Source organism: Anas platyrhynchos, chromosome 13, assembly GCF_047663525.1.
Source record: "Anas platyrhynchos isolate ZD024472 breed Pekin duck chromosome 13, IASCAAS_PekinDuck_T2T, whole genome shotgun sequence".
Lineage (NCBI taxonomy): Eukaryota > Metazoa > Chordata > Aves > Anseriformes > Anatidae > Anas > Anas platyrhynchos.
The window spans coordinates 9,171,676-9,184,746 of record NC_092599.1 but is presented as its reverse complement, the minus strand read 5'-3'; the positions used below and the strand labels follow the sequence as shown (position 1 = coordinate 9,184,746).

At 32.8% G+C, this 13,071-nt stretch overlaps 1 protein-coding gene across 4 annotated transcripts in view; it reads right to left on the bottom strand.

Annotated features, from left to right (window-relative positions):
• CFAP20DC (CFAP20 domain containing) overlaps nucleotides 1-13,071 on the bottom strand; it is a 67,978-nt gene that overhangs the window by 38,434 nt on the left and 16,473 nt on the right. For all 4 annotated transcript variants that reach the window (XM_072044336.1, XM_027467730.3, XM_038186104.2 and 1 more), the window contains 6 exons: nucleotides 11,585-11,699; nucleotides 9,252-9,408; nucleotides 6,418-6,582; nucleotides 3,786-3,922; nucleotides 2,913-3,093; nucleotides 2,209-2,355 (listed from right to left, as the gene is read on the bottom strand). In XM_072044336.1, the coding sequence (XP_071900437.1) occupies nucleotides 2,209-2,355; nucleotides 2,913-3,093; nucleotides 3,786-3,922; nucleotides 6,418-6,582; nucleotides 9,252-9,408; nucleotides 11,585-11,699 (902 nt within the window). The remainder of the gene's footprint in view (nucleotides 1-2,208; nucleotides 2,356-2,912; nucleotides 3,094-3,785; nucleotides 3,923-6,417; nucleotides 6,583-9,251; nucleotides 9,409-11,584; nucleotides 11,700-13,071) is intronic.

Below are 13,071 nucleotides of genomic sequence, written 5' to 3'. Positions count from 1 at the left end.
GAAAGGTATATTTTGTAAATATACAGACATTTCATCTTATTTCTAAGCTGTAAGAGGCTGAAAGAGGCTGTAAGAAATGCAAGATGAACATGTAAGTAATGCAATTTATTTCACAAATATTTTGGACTTTTTTTTTTAATGTCAAGAAATAAGTGACACTATTCAAACCTTTTAAGAACTACCCATTTTTTGTGTAAGCCCAATGACCTTTTGTTTTGATCAATAACTACAAATTTTTCAAAGGAGCATACTACAGCAGCATTCTCCTCTGATCACTCAAGATTGTGTCACTCATCTGACATTATCCGGGTAATTGCAATTACATCTAAGAGGTCATATGCAAATAAAACTGAAACAATAAGAGAAAACATTAAGTCTGCAAGTCTTTCAAATGACGTTTTACACTAGCTTTGGAGTTCAGCAACTTCTGTAACCTGTAATCAGTGTACCATTTTGTTAATAGTTTACAAGTGAAAGATATGGAGTGTTTTGGACCAAACCAAATCCTATTATCTCTCAGCCACAAACTATACTGGAATTTCTTTTTAACTCAGCATTTCATTGTCAATTGTAATGAACAATTTAGAGTATCTTCTTAGCAAAATATGTAAAATATGTAAATTACTATGTAATCACAACATTGCAGCAAACAAGATAAATGCAAGAATGATCACCTAAACATCTCATTAGTTCTTCTACACAGTCAGACTTATGGTAAAGCTTCCAATTGCAGCCTAACATTTTAATGAAGGTTTAAACATTGCATAAATAAGATTGGCAAACTATAAACAATACTCCCTCATTTTATTTTTTCCCTTGCTTAAAAATAATTTACCTTTCTAAAGGTGCTGTGCTGTGCACCTGCTACAGAAGTTATGTTGATTTCAGCTCAGTGATAAATCCAGAAGGTATTATGAATAGCAGTGAACAACCCCTAAAGTAATAAGAAAATCACTTATGAAAGCTCCCCTCCACCCATGAAACTTGAGTTAATATTTGCTCAAGCTAATGGCACAACAATTACTGTGCTGTCCCAAGATGATGATGGCTGCACAGGGCTCAAGAATACTAAATTCCTGCTTATAAGAAAAGAATATTGTATGACAGATTCTTGTTGATACAACTTGTTTCAACTACAATATAAAAGGGGAGCCAGAAAATATTTAAGTTTTGCACTTGCTTAGGAAAGTGGTTTTGTGCCAACAAGTTGCCATAGGTGTGTACATTAATACATTGTCAAAAGTGTCAGGATGATGCTTTTAGCAGAGTCACTGCCACCAAACCAAGCCTGTGGGACAAGATCAAGTTTTTGGAGTTTTCTGACTAGAACATCAGTCCTGAGGTTTATGTCTTACAATTCTGACAATGTGCATAAACAGATGCTATGAGAGAAGTCATCACAGAAAATACTTTTTCTTTGCTTTTATTAGAAAGGTACTTAAAATGTGAATTCAAATGTTAAATGGTTGGTAAGAAGGAGTAGGAGTTCTCTCATCTGATAATGTCAGTATATTTTATGCATATGTTGCATGGTGTAATTTTATTTAAAATTATTATGGTCCTCATTTTTTGTTTGATTTTTCTGCTTTTGAATTTCCCCCTCTTCCCTGTGAACTTTTCCACAAATGATGCTTATCATTCTTTGAGATTAAATTTTTCCACTGCCATCCTTGGAGGAAGTTCATAACTGAGCATAGCAGACTTTCCTTGATGAACAGGTTGCCTATGGGAAATTCTTCAAAACATATTAATCCAGAAATAATAAGAAAAAAAATAAAGAAAATTCACCACTGATCTTCAAAAACAACCCCCCCCCCCAAAAAAAAAACTGATATTACATGGATATCATAATAGATATCCATGCCTGAATACTTGCCTCTTCTCATACATTTGATGTTTGGAATCTTTAGTGTTAAATTTAATAGTGATTTAAAGAATAAATTATTTTTAGTTCTTTCCCTTTAATCATGAGAGCATGGAGTTTTTTCTTTTTTATTCATTCACTGCTCTGGTACTTTGCTTAATCCTACAAATCTTTATCAATGCTCAAAAGCAATTCTGTTGCAGGGTGTTTGATTTCCATAATCCCTGCAGCACATACATTTATATTTTATATGAACTGCTTCTGAGTCCTTTGAAATCTACAACAAATAGTCCCCTACTCCACACAGAACTGAGATGTAAAATAACATAAAATTAGCACCATACCACTGGTTATCTCCCATGTGTTTTGGGCTGCATTTTTTATACATAATCTTCCATGATTGTTCTTGTCTGGTGATAGATCTTGTGGTAAGGGGAGCTGAAAATCTGTTCTTCCATTCTCAGACATCTTCTGAGTCTGAATTGCAGAGTCTGAAATGTAATCCAGACACATTAAATACCTGTGAACACTCATATTGTATGTTTTTCTCACAAGAGGCATGGAAGAACAGCATACAGAGAATTGTTCTGGTATACAAGCATCTTCCAGAAAGAATGGGAATCTTGTGGGGCAGCAAGAATAATGACAGATACAAGACAGTCAAAATTTAACACTATGTACACAAGGTAGACATACTATAGAAATTATTAAAATAAAAAAAAAAAAAAGGCTTGCAAAACCTACAAAGTAATCAAAACAAAATATATACATATCATGAGGGTAAAAGGAATATGTTTATACCCTGTAGCTACTGCAAGCAGGTGGTGGTCCCTGGCTCAAATACTTACAATACCTACAGAGAGAATGAGCATTTTTTTCATGCTCATGCAGGAGAACAAGCCGTTATTTAACATAAATGTCTTCAGTAAATAACAAGGTAGATAAAGGATGAGAAAAACTGAGAATTACATTTTACATTCAAATTCAGAATTGTGCGATAATTTTGGCAGTTTGTGAACTCTATATATGCTTCACTTTACACTCTTACCATTCTGATGTACATCTTCAGCTGTCTGGTGAGTATTTTTCTTGCCTCCTTGATCTAAAGAATCATTGCATGGTGAGAACGACAGCTCCAATCTCTTGGTGTCTTGTAGGGATTCAGTTCCTTTTCCTGAACTTTGAAGTTGGCATGATCTAGTACTTTTGCTACCCACAGTCTTTGTTACCTTGAAAGATAATACTTTTCTTAATGAAAGATAAAGATACAACTCTTTCAAACTACTCAAAGCTAAACACAGATTTTGAACTAAGTTTATTTTGGAATAAATATTCCTTTTTTTTTTTTAAAAAAAAAAATCATCATCTTTTAAGGAAACTTTGTGGTAGGTACAGTTTTGTGTGGTATCTTCAATCTTTACAGTCTACTAACAGGCAGATTTTTTTTTCCACTGAATGAAAGGAAAACAAAGCAAAGCAAAGTAAGGAAAAAAATAATCTAAATTTACTATCTGGATAAAAAGACAGTGACACTTCTGGATGTTCTAGACCTTGGAAGAAGCCCTTTCTTCTTTGGAGAAAGGAATTTTGCTTTCCATCTTAGAATTTCAGTTGAATTGGTTGAGAACAACTAGTGAAAACTAGACTCTCCCTTAGCTTGCTCTTCTGCAGGCAGCACAAACCCAGCTCCTTCAGCTTCTCTTCCCATGCCACGTGCTGTAGCCACTTAAGCATTTTTTTTGCCCTCCACTGGATGTTACAGTGCCTCTCTTGTATTCAAGGCTCACAACTGAACACAGTACTCTAGATGCAGCTTCTTACCAGTTCTGAAATAAACTTTTAGTATGACTCTCCTGTTTGTTTGCCAATCTCTTCTTTTATAGAAAAGGCAGTGGTTTCATTGTAATTTAAGCCTTCTTACCTCTCCAGATACCCTTGTACTGACTCTTCTGTTTGAAGATGGAGGTGGTCCAAGGATCTTTGATCCAAATGCAATATGTGATACGTCTTGAGTTTTATTGCTGCGTATATTGCTTTTTCCCCTATTAATCAAGCGTCCTAAGTAAAGAAAAATAGTAGTTTCAAAAATATATTACAGTACTTATAAAGAATAAATATTAATACCTTTAAAAATCGACTGAAATGAAAGAATTATGAACACAACACATACACAAAAATTATGTTCCTTTATAGCACAATCCCTAGAAATATGTAGTCAAAGTTCACTATTTTTTTACTCAAAGCAAACACACATTTTATAAAAGTGTGTCAATATACAGGCAAGAAAATGTTGGTCTATTATATAGACATATGTCTAATCTCCTTGTTTTAAAGATTTATTTAAAAAGGGGCTATTAATAAACCTTTCTTTTTTTTTTTTTTTTGGCATGATGTCTACAGAACTTCAATGAAAACCTTACTTGTGAGAGGAAGAAAAAACAGCTCTAATTAATAAATAACAAAACAAAACAAAACAAAAAGAAATAGAACCGAGGCAATACTCTCAATGTATCACACACAGCTCACCTAGTACACAAGAAATATTTCCATGGAGTTTTGTTTTTGAAATTAATGAATCTATTGCATTACCAGGGCTGAACCCTAATACTGAAAAGGTGCACTAGTCCTGTTAAAATGTTCTAGCACTTTCATGGCATTTTTTACTGTTTAAAATCTAGCTATACTTCTAAATATACTTCTGTAATTATTTTCAAACACAGAAAATGCCAAATGGTCTGCCACAAAAACAAAAGGTAGTCATGAAATGCAGGTGAATGTTTTGAGTAAAATTTAAAAGGTATGGACAGTAAAATAGTTATGTATTAAGGTAATTTTATCACCAGGGTGCCAGAACTGCATGTAATAATATTTTTTTTTTCCTTTTCTTCTTGATTCTTCATGATTGTCAGTGAATTCTCCTTATCAGAGCTAATAAAAAATAAGGGTACCTTCACATTAATTTATAATTAAAATTTATAGCGTATGCATTTTTTTTTTCTTGCTATAACTTGAGTATTAAATTGCTATCACTTTTGAGAAGTGGATAGAAAAAAAAGTAGAAACAACATTTTGTACATTGTCTTAAGCATTTTTCATAGAATTGTTTAGTCTTCATTTAAGATAAGCTTTATTTCGATTGTCATCAATGAAATTAAAAAAAGATCATGCATTAGCAACCAAACATTGTAATTTACTGTACTAATAAGCACAAAAGAAGGCACTTTCTTCCATTAGCTTTTTCCTTTGTTCCTGATGTGACATTTGGTTCCTCTTAACAGCTGCCATTTCACAAGATTAGATGACCCAACATCAATTTCTTTAATTTGCTGACTACCTTGGGATGTTGTTAGCTCCAATTATAAAAGCTGATTTGCATGAAAATCTCTGTTTATGAACACATTAATTGACTGCAATTAATTACCTACATCAACACATAACAGTGTGTTGATGGCATAATGAAATAATATGTGTAATTAAAAGTGGATGAGACTAAAAATAATTTGGGCTTTTGATTATCAAATAAATGAGAAGTTTAGTGGCTAAAAAGAACATTTTCCAATTGAAATGTATTTAAACATACCAAAGCTTCCATTATCAAGGAGGCCTGACTTCGGAACTTTGAAATGCATGTCTGGAAGAACATATGCTATGTACATAACATAAGATTAAAAATAAAGATTAAACTTTAAGCTGAAAACATTTCATTTTCATGCAGGCCAGGGATGCTATGGTTAATTATGTTACTATATTTCTATATAAGCTATATGTATCTTCATAGTCTGGACGACAAAACTTGAGGTTTAACTAGGAGACTTGTTTCAAACAAACATTTTTTTTTGTTTAAATATATCACTCACACTATTGTACTCATTTAAGTTTTACAGTCCCTCTTGTTTTGACAACCTAACCAAAAATGTATGATTTTTGAGTGCTGTCACCAAGTGGCTGAATTCCAATTTCTTTTGCTATTTAAAAAGCAAACTTGTAATTAAACTTCACAACATAATTTTGGCATGACTACTTGTAGGGCAATAACACTTTAAAATATTATTTGCCCTTTAGTATCACAATAATGGTACTTGCATATAAAAAAAAGCTGCATCTAATTTAAATAAGTAAATACATCAATGGTCTTATTCGAAGCAAAACTCTAAACCCCTTCCTATTCATTTCAGAATAGCGGAGAATATTCTTGGTCATATTCTTAGATGAGTTTTGTTACTGTAAACAAACATGTATAAATGTACTTTTCAAAGAAGTGTAAAAACTGAACAGCCTCACTTTAATGTACATTTGAAAGACATACCTCATAATTATTGTTATTATAAATCCCACGCTTGAGTAAGAACTGTTCAGGTTGCACACACATCTCTGAAACTATAGAATAAACATGTGTCTGTGTGCTCATGCTATTACAGTTGTACAAAGGTTGTGATGTATTTTAAGACACTGGAAAATTTTAACATGCACTTTTGCAAAAGAAAAAAAAAATCAGTTATTTGTATGTTATTTGTATTTGATCATATTCACAGCACTTTAGTACATTAGAATACCTGTTCCTTGCATTGTTACTGGATAACTCCTGCATTTTATTTCTGGCTTGTGAATTTTAGTCAAGTTCAGCAATTGTGTAACTTGCGGCACATCTGTATTTAGCTGGCAGGTTCGAGGAATAACATTTATGGTCTCATATGGTGTAAATGGAACAAAGCACATACCTAGAATCAAAAAACATGGGCTTTACTTCATCCACAGATCACTCAATGAAATTAAATTGGATTTACACTATTAGTTTATTAGATTACAAATATTGTAACAATTTAGTAGATGACAGTAATTTGAAAACTTTACAATAATTGTTAATTTTAAGACAATACATGTTATTTTTTAAGATTTTTTGTTTGTTTGTTTTTAGGCCAAAAATTCTGAATAAATTTAAACTAAAAAATTCCATATTAATGTATGGAATAGTCAAAGTAAAACAAATTGTTTGATTTGGCAAGTGAACAAGAGAAACATAAGCATAAAATACATTTTGCTAATATTTGATTACAATTACACTTTAATTCTAATACTGCTATACTGATTTCAAGATAAAGTGATCATCTGAAAATGGCACTGGTATCAGTGGGATAGAAGTGGTAAATAGCAAAGTCCCATATACACAAATAAAGATTTTGACAAGTTTTAATTCCAAACTTTGGATATCATTACACTTCTTTTACACTAAACCAAAAAACTGTTGACCTATTTGTTCTCCTGACAGCAGGCACTAGTAGAACATGATCTGACTGTCTCTGCTTTCCCTTTGATAACCAATATAAACAACTGAGTTTATGGAAGTTATTTTCTATGAAGAAATGATTTCAGAGTCAGAACCCTTCCTGAAGTCCTGAGGTAAATTCTTACCAATTTTTAGAAAACTAGACTACAGTGAGCTAATGAATGTTAGTCTACTTTCCTCGGATAAGAAGAGGAATATATAAACCCAGAGCTAAACATGAATAATGGATCAAGAATTAGGAACCTAACAAAAATTCAGTTGTCCCATGCCATATTTCAGCAGTGGACACATTTATTTAAACAAGATAAATGCTAGCTACTTGTTTTTCACCAAGCCTGTATATTATTCATTTACCACAGTAAGACAATACTTTGTTAGAAAAAACAACACATAATGTAACTTTAGGATTGTATGGAAACGGGAATCTATGTATATATCAAGTGTATACACCTCAGTATCACAGGGCAAAGGTAATTCTTCTTTCCTGTTCCATCTCAATGATCTCATTTAGAAATAATTTCCTAGTATACGTGTTTTTTCCTTTCCATTTGCAATCATTTTAAGAATACAAAACACAGTGTATATAAGCTACTACAAAAGAATAACACGTTACACTTTGAAATCACTACTCCCACCACTGAGGAGGTTTAAGCAAAGAACTTGACCCTCATTAAAAGTTACGATGTCACTGCACTAAATGGAGCTGAACTGATCAAGTCCCAGTCATCTGAGAGGAAAAAAGGTTTATCAAATTATGATTGTTAACTGAAAATTAATTAATAACAAAAAATGTCTATTGTTTTTCTGTAATTGGGTATGAAGTATACAGCTATTTTAATGCAGCCAAAACCTTGAGCTGTAACCTAATTTTAAAACTTGCCTAGATAAGGAAATTCATAATCACACAGAAAATACTAATGCCCACCAGCTGTGTAATAATCATAGAATTGATAATCCAGTAATTAAAAGTGCAGTATTTTACCATGCCTACAGTTCATTAAAGCTGTCTACTCATTATGTTAACTACATTTTTGAATTTTGGAACTCATTTAGACCATTTATGTGCATTTCAAAAACTGTTTAGAATGGAAGAGAGAAAATAATGCATTGATGGAATTGAATTAAATTAAAGCCAGTGATGTCTCTAACTGCACATTCCATTGAGAATTTACTGGATTCTCTCTGTAGTCACTTAGTGAATTAATATTTTTTTTCCAAGCTCACCAGAAGAATCACAATGATTACTCTCCCATATTGGTTTAGGTTTTCCAAATGGAAGATGAATTTTGTTACACTTACAATACTGCTACCCATCTGCTAAACATCCTTCCTTCAAAAAACAGAACCCTTTCTTTCTGGTGTGTCCACTGAAAGCCACAAAATGAAAATCTGAATGATATTGAAGCTGAATTTGTCCTAGGCTTCTTCTAAATAAGAAAGTGTCAGTTGTGCTTTTTCAGTTCCTCCTCTATTACTGTAAATACCAGTGAGGAATGAAGTTCTCTCCCTTGGAAAATAATGATTCAGGATTTTGATCCTGGTTTGGTGATGGGTAGGCTTTGACCAATATCCTGCTCTATTATAATTTCTACTTTTTCAGTCCACCACCAAAATTACTTTCCCCATAAAAAAGGACCCCATAGGATAAATGGACTAGAGATCACAGAGAGGTATTTATGATAGCTTCATACAATACTGTTTTGTTAAAGTTTTGTTTTGGATTATTTAAAAAGAAATCCTCCATCTGCTCCTAAACTACAAAACAAAGAAAATAAGTACCAGTCAAATGCTCTCTCTTTTCAGATACCTTCTTCTTGGCCAAAGCCTTCTATCAGTGTAAGAAACCATAATTAAAACAAGTTGTCTACTTGATAAAACTTACCAGAATTTCTTCAATAAAATACTTTTAATGTATTCAATGCTTCAGCAGATGAGTACACATTTATTTGTCACCTGAAATCCAACAGATTTAATATGCTGCACTGTCACTTTAATTTTCACAATATCGTGTAATCTTTCAAACTGCAAATCTGATGACCAAGAAGCTTTTGATTTTATAACATGAACAGTTATGATTAAGTCTACAAAGTAATTATAACACACCATCTTCCTCGGCTGTATCTTGAGGCTTGGATTTTAAAGTGAAGATCTTTCTTAGCTTACAGTTAGCTGAAATAATAATTCCATCCAAAGACTGGAAGACAGCTCCTCTGAATATTTCACTGGTGAATGCTACCAAGTCAATACACATATTGCACCACTAGAAAAAGAAAACGTTATTCTTTAATAAAACCCAAACACTAATCATTGCAGAAGAGTAATAGTGTATAGTTATCAATAAATGAAGCCTCTGAAGAATATTAGATTTCACAGGCTCTGATCCATAATGCATAACATTTTGATATTAAAAAAGGTATTTCTGTATTTGCTTTTATGACTATTTTTTATACGAACAAATCACTACGTATCACCTACTGACTGCCAGTCCAAGTGAACTCAGTTCCCTAGCATATCCATAATATGTTTTACAGCTATTTCAAAGTAAGCAACTTGTATGAAAATGTATTTATTGAAGGTATTCTGGAAAAAAATAGTCAACATTACTTTGTAAGTTACTTATGCTCTTAAGTGCTTAAATGCTCCAAAGGTTATACTTGTACATGGAGATTTTTTATTTATTTTTTTGGGAGGGATTTGTAAGAAATGACCTCTCCCAAGCTTGTGTCCCTTATACACTCAGGCAAATTTCCAGTATGGACAAGACCCCAGTGCACTATAAGATCTTAAAATTACTTCTCATTTATAATAAATGTTATCCACTCCTTTAAGACATTTCAGGAAAACAAATGAAATAATGACAACTAACTCGGTTGCTGACAATCTCACTTAAATATGTATTTTAATCCGCATCAGATAATTGTTCTGTTTGTTTCAGGAAACACTGTTAGAACACTAACATCAGCGTCTTACACTCTTCTGCACTATTCCAGTAGTTCTTAAAATTCTCTATGTTTTTTTTTTTTCCATTTGAACATTGCATATTGCTTTTTTATAATTATTTTTATAATACAGATAAAGATTTATAATACAGATTTATAAATATTTTTATAATACAGAATGAATAGCTAATCAGCTAAGGTATAAAATAAGTTAAACTATCATAGCCTTGTAAAAGACCTACTTAGTCACTGAAAGTAATATTCCCCTTTCTTTAAGTAAAAGCTGCAAACGAAAAGGGGAGATAATCACTTAAAAAAGATAGATTCTTTTGTATCCATATACTCCAAGAAATACAAACCTACTCTTTAAGAGTTAGGGCATTTTAAGGGTAAAGGGTTAAGTTTATTAAAATATTTTGTCATTATAATTGAACAGAGCATTTAGGTCTCTGATGAATCTTTGATTATTTAAATTAAAATACATAACTGAAGTTCATATTCTGATTGAATTTAATTTAATATACATTAATGCATACTTTAATCTTGAAACATTTCTGCTAGCCTGAGACCAAGAGCAACTAACTGAAATCATACTGAAGAAAAATAATTTTATTTCAGTGGATGCTGAAATAATGGCAACTTCATGGGTATGATCTGATGCATATTAATTTTTTTTTTTTTTTTAAAATCAGATTTTTCCAGAACGTAGAAAACTCCTGAAATCTAAAATTACAATGGCAGCCTTCAGCTAAATTACCTTAAAATAAGTCATAACTTCAGAGGCTTCTGTAAAATATTATCTCTCATGTCTAGCCTCAAATCCACAACCCTTTAATGCACTAATTGTTATCTAGTTGAAATCTAGCTATTCACATCTTCAAAGTATTTTCTAAATCAGTATTTGAGATTTGAGTCTTTAGAAGGTTATATGGTAACCTCTCAAGTATTCCGTCTTGACAGGTATTATCATATGCTGGGGCTGGGTATGGGATAGAAGAAGATAGGGGAGAAGGTGACGGCCATTGCTTTATCTTCTTCAGTTTGAAATACAGAGTGTTTTACATATTCTGGGATCTGGAGAATCCTGAAGCACATGAAAGTAGCCATCAGCTACAGTTGAAAGCTGCAGCTCCAGCAAATGTAAAAGGTCACCACAGGAGAAGGTACATGTGAACAGGAACACTAGAGAGAAGAATTAGAGACACAGAGAACTTGTACACAGGCTGAATAGACAGTTAAAGTGACAGATAAACACATCACAATCAGTATTAATCTTGGAAAATGGGAATGAACTCTTCCTGGTAGAAGGCTGGAAGAGTAGAAGTATGAAGTGGTTCTGATATCATCCAGTAGATGGGGCATAGACTTACTGTGAATTGACAGGAACTGCATTCTAAAACAAACAGTAATTTCAGCAGAGCTGTAGAATTAAATGAAATCCTTCTGCTAAAAAAGTCTGCTCAACCACAGTTCAAGGAATGTTCCTGAAGTACCTACTATTTTGCGCTTGATCATGTGTAGAGGAATTTTTGCATGCAGAGGGGTTACAGACAACTCCTTGTGGACTGTTGATAAATACAATCTTCTTTTAATATTTCCTAAATCAGTTATCCTGCAAAACAAAAGCAGGAGAGAACAGAATGGATCTTTGTCAATTCAATAATCTAGTATCTTTGGCAATCACAAAAAAACCCTGTTATTCATATGCAGAACCTTTATGTCAGTGATAGCAATAGAGAATTTAAGAATTACTTCTTTTACAAGATGAGTAATGAGATTTCTTTCTCAAATTCAACCTTGGTGGCTATATTCCTGCATATATCAAATCACTTTACATGCTAATTTTATTTCAACAGTCTACACTCTTTCCTGGATTTCCATAGCCCTTCAGACTATGAAAGAATTCAATTTGTTTGAAGTGCGAACCCAGTAGCCTTTAATAATCGCACTTGTTTCTGCCCCTTAAGCTTGTGTTATCTTGGGACACACTGTCACCTGCTAACTAGAAAAACATTATTTGCTTTCTTTTCCTAAAAATGCCTCTGTCATTTTATATAGACTCTTTGTTGGCTTAAAAATAAGACATTGTCTGATCGTTTCACTTTCTGAGCACATACCTTCAAATGGGAAACATAATACAGAAGTTTATTGCTCACGATTCAGGTCATCTCACAGTGACACCAAGGACACTGAATTCGAACATTTTTAATAGATTTAGACCACAGCCGTGATCACAAAGATTAGGTTTTCTTTAAACTGATAAAGAGACTGCTTATGCTCTGCTTTCTTCAAGTTTTGTGAGCAGCAAAATGTTGATATCGCCCAGCAATACCACCCTGTGAAACTGGAGAACAGACTTTAAAGGTTGCAATCTCTGTGGGGAAATGATGATTAATTTACCTATTATTTTTGAACAAGCCCATTTTTAACAGATGGGTATTTCTCTATAATTAGCAGTCCCTCTGACAAGAGGACAAATAATTACAATAAACAACTTTCTGTCAGTTTTCATTTCTTATAAAAAGTAATTACTCATAAATAATTATGATTTAAATGCTGAGTTCTACTTTAAACTTGTGAGACTGCCTTGTAGGCTACACATTTTTTAAATTAAAACACTTTTTAATTAGCAAGGACTACCTGTAGCTGAACTAATGAAATGCTGTCACCCAAAATTTGCTCATAAACATCCTGAAACGTTCTTGGGATTCCTTGGGTCAACTTAGAAAGGCATTAACTCTGGAGCAAGTTACACATTTCATCTATTTTTGTGAATTCAAAATTTCAACCCACGACAGCATTCAGTTCAAAAAACACTGCACGTATGTGAATATTAAAGGGCTCTACTAGTACAGCTGATAAAAACAGGTTGCTTCCCCAAGTTGTTATGAGCATCAGGCAAAGCAAAAAAAGTTCACAGGCCTTACAGGTCTTGCTGCTTCTTTGCTCTCCCTTGCTGATCTTTGCCGCCTGATCTTTAATCT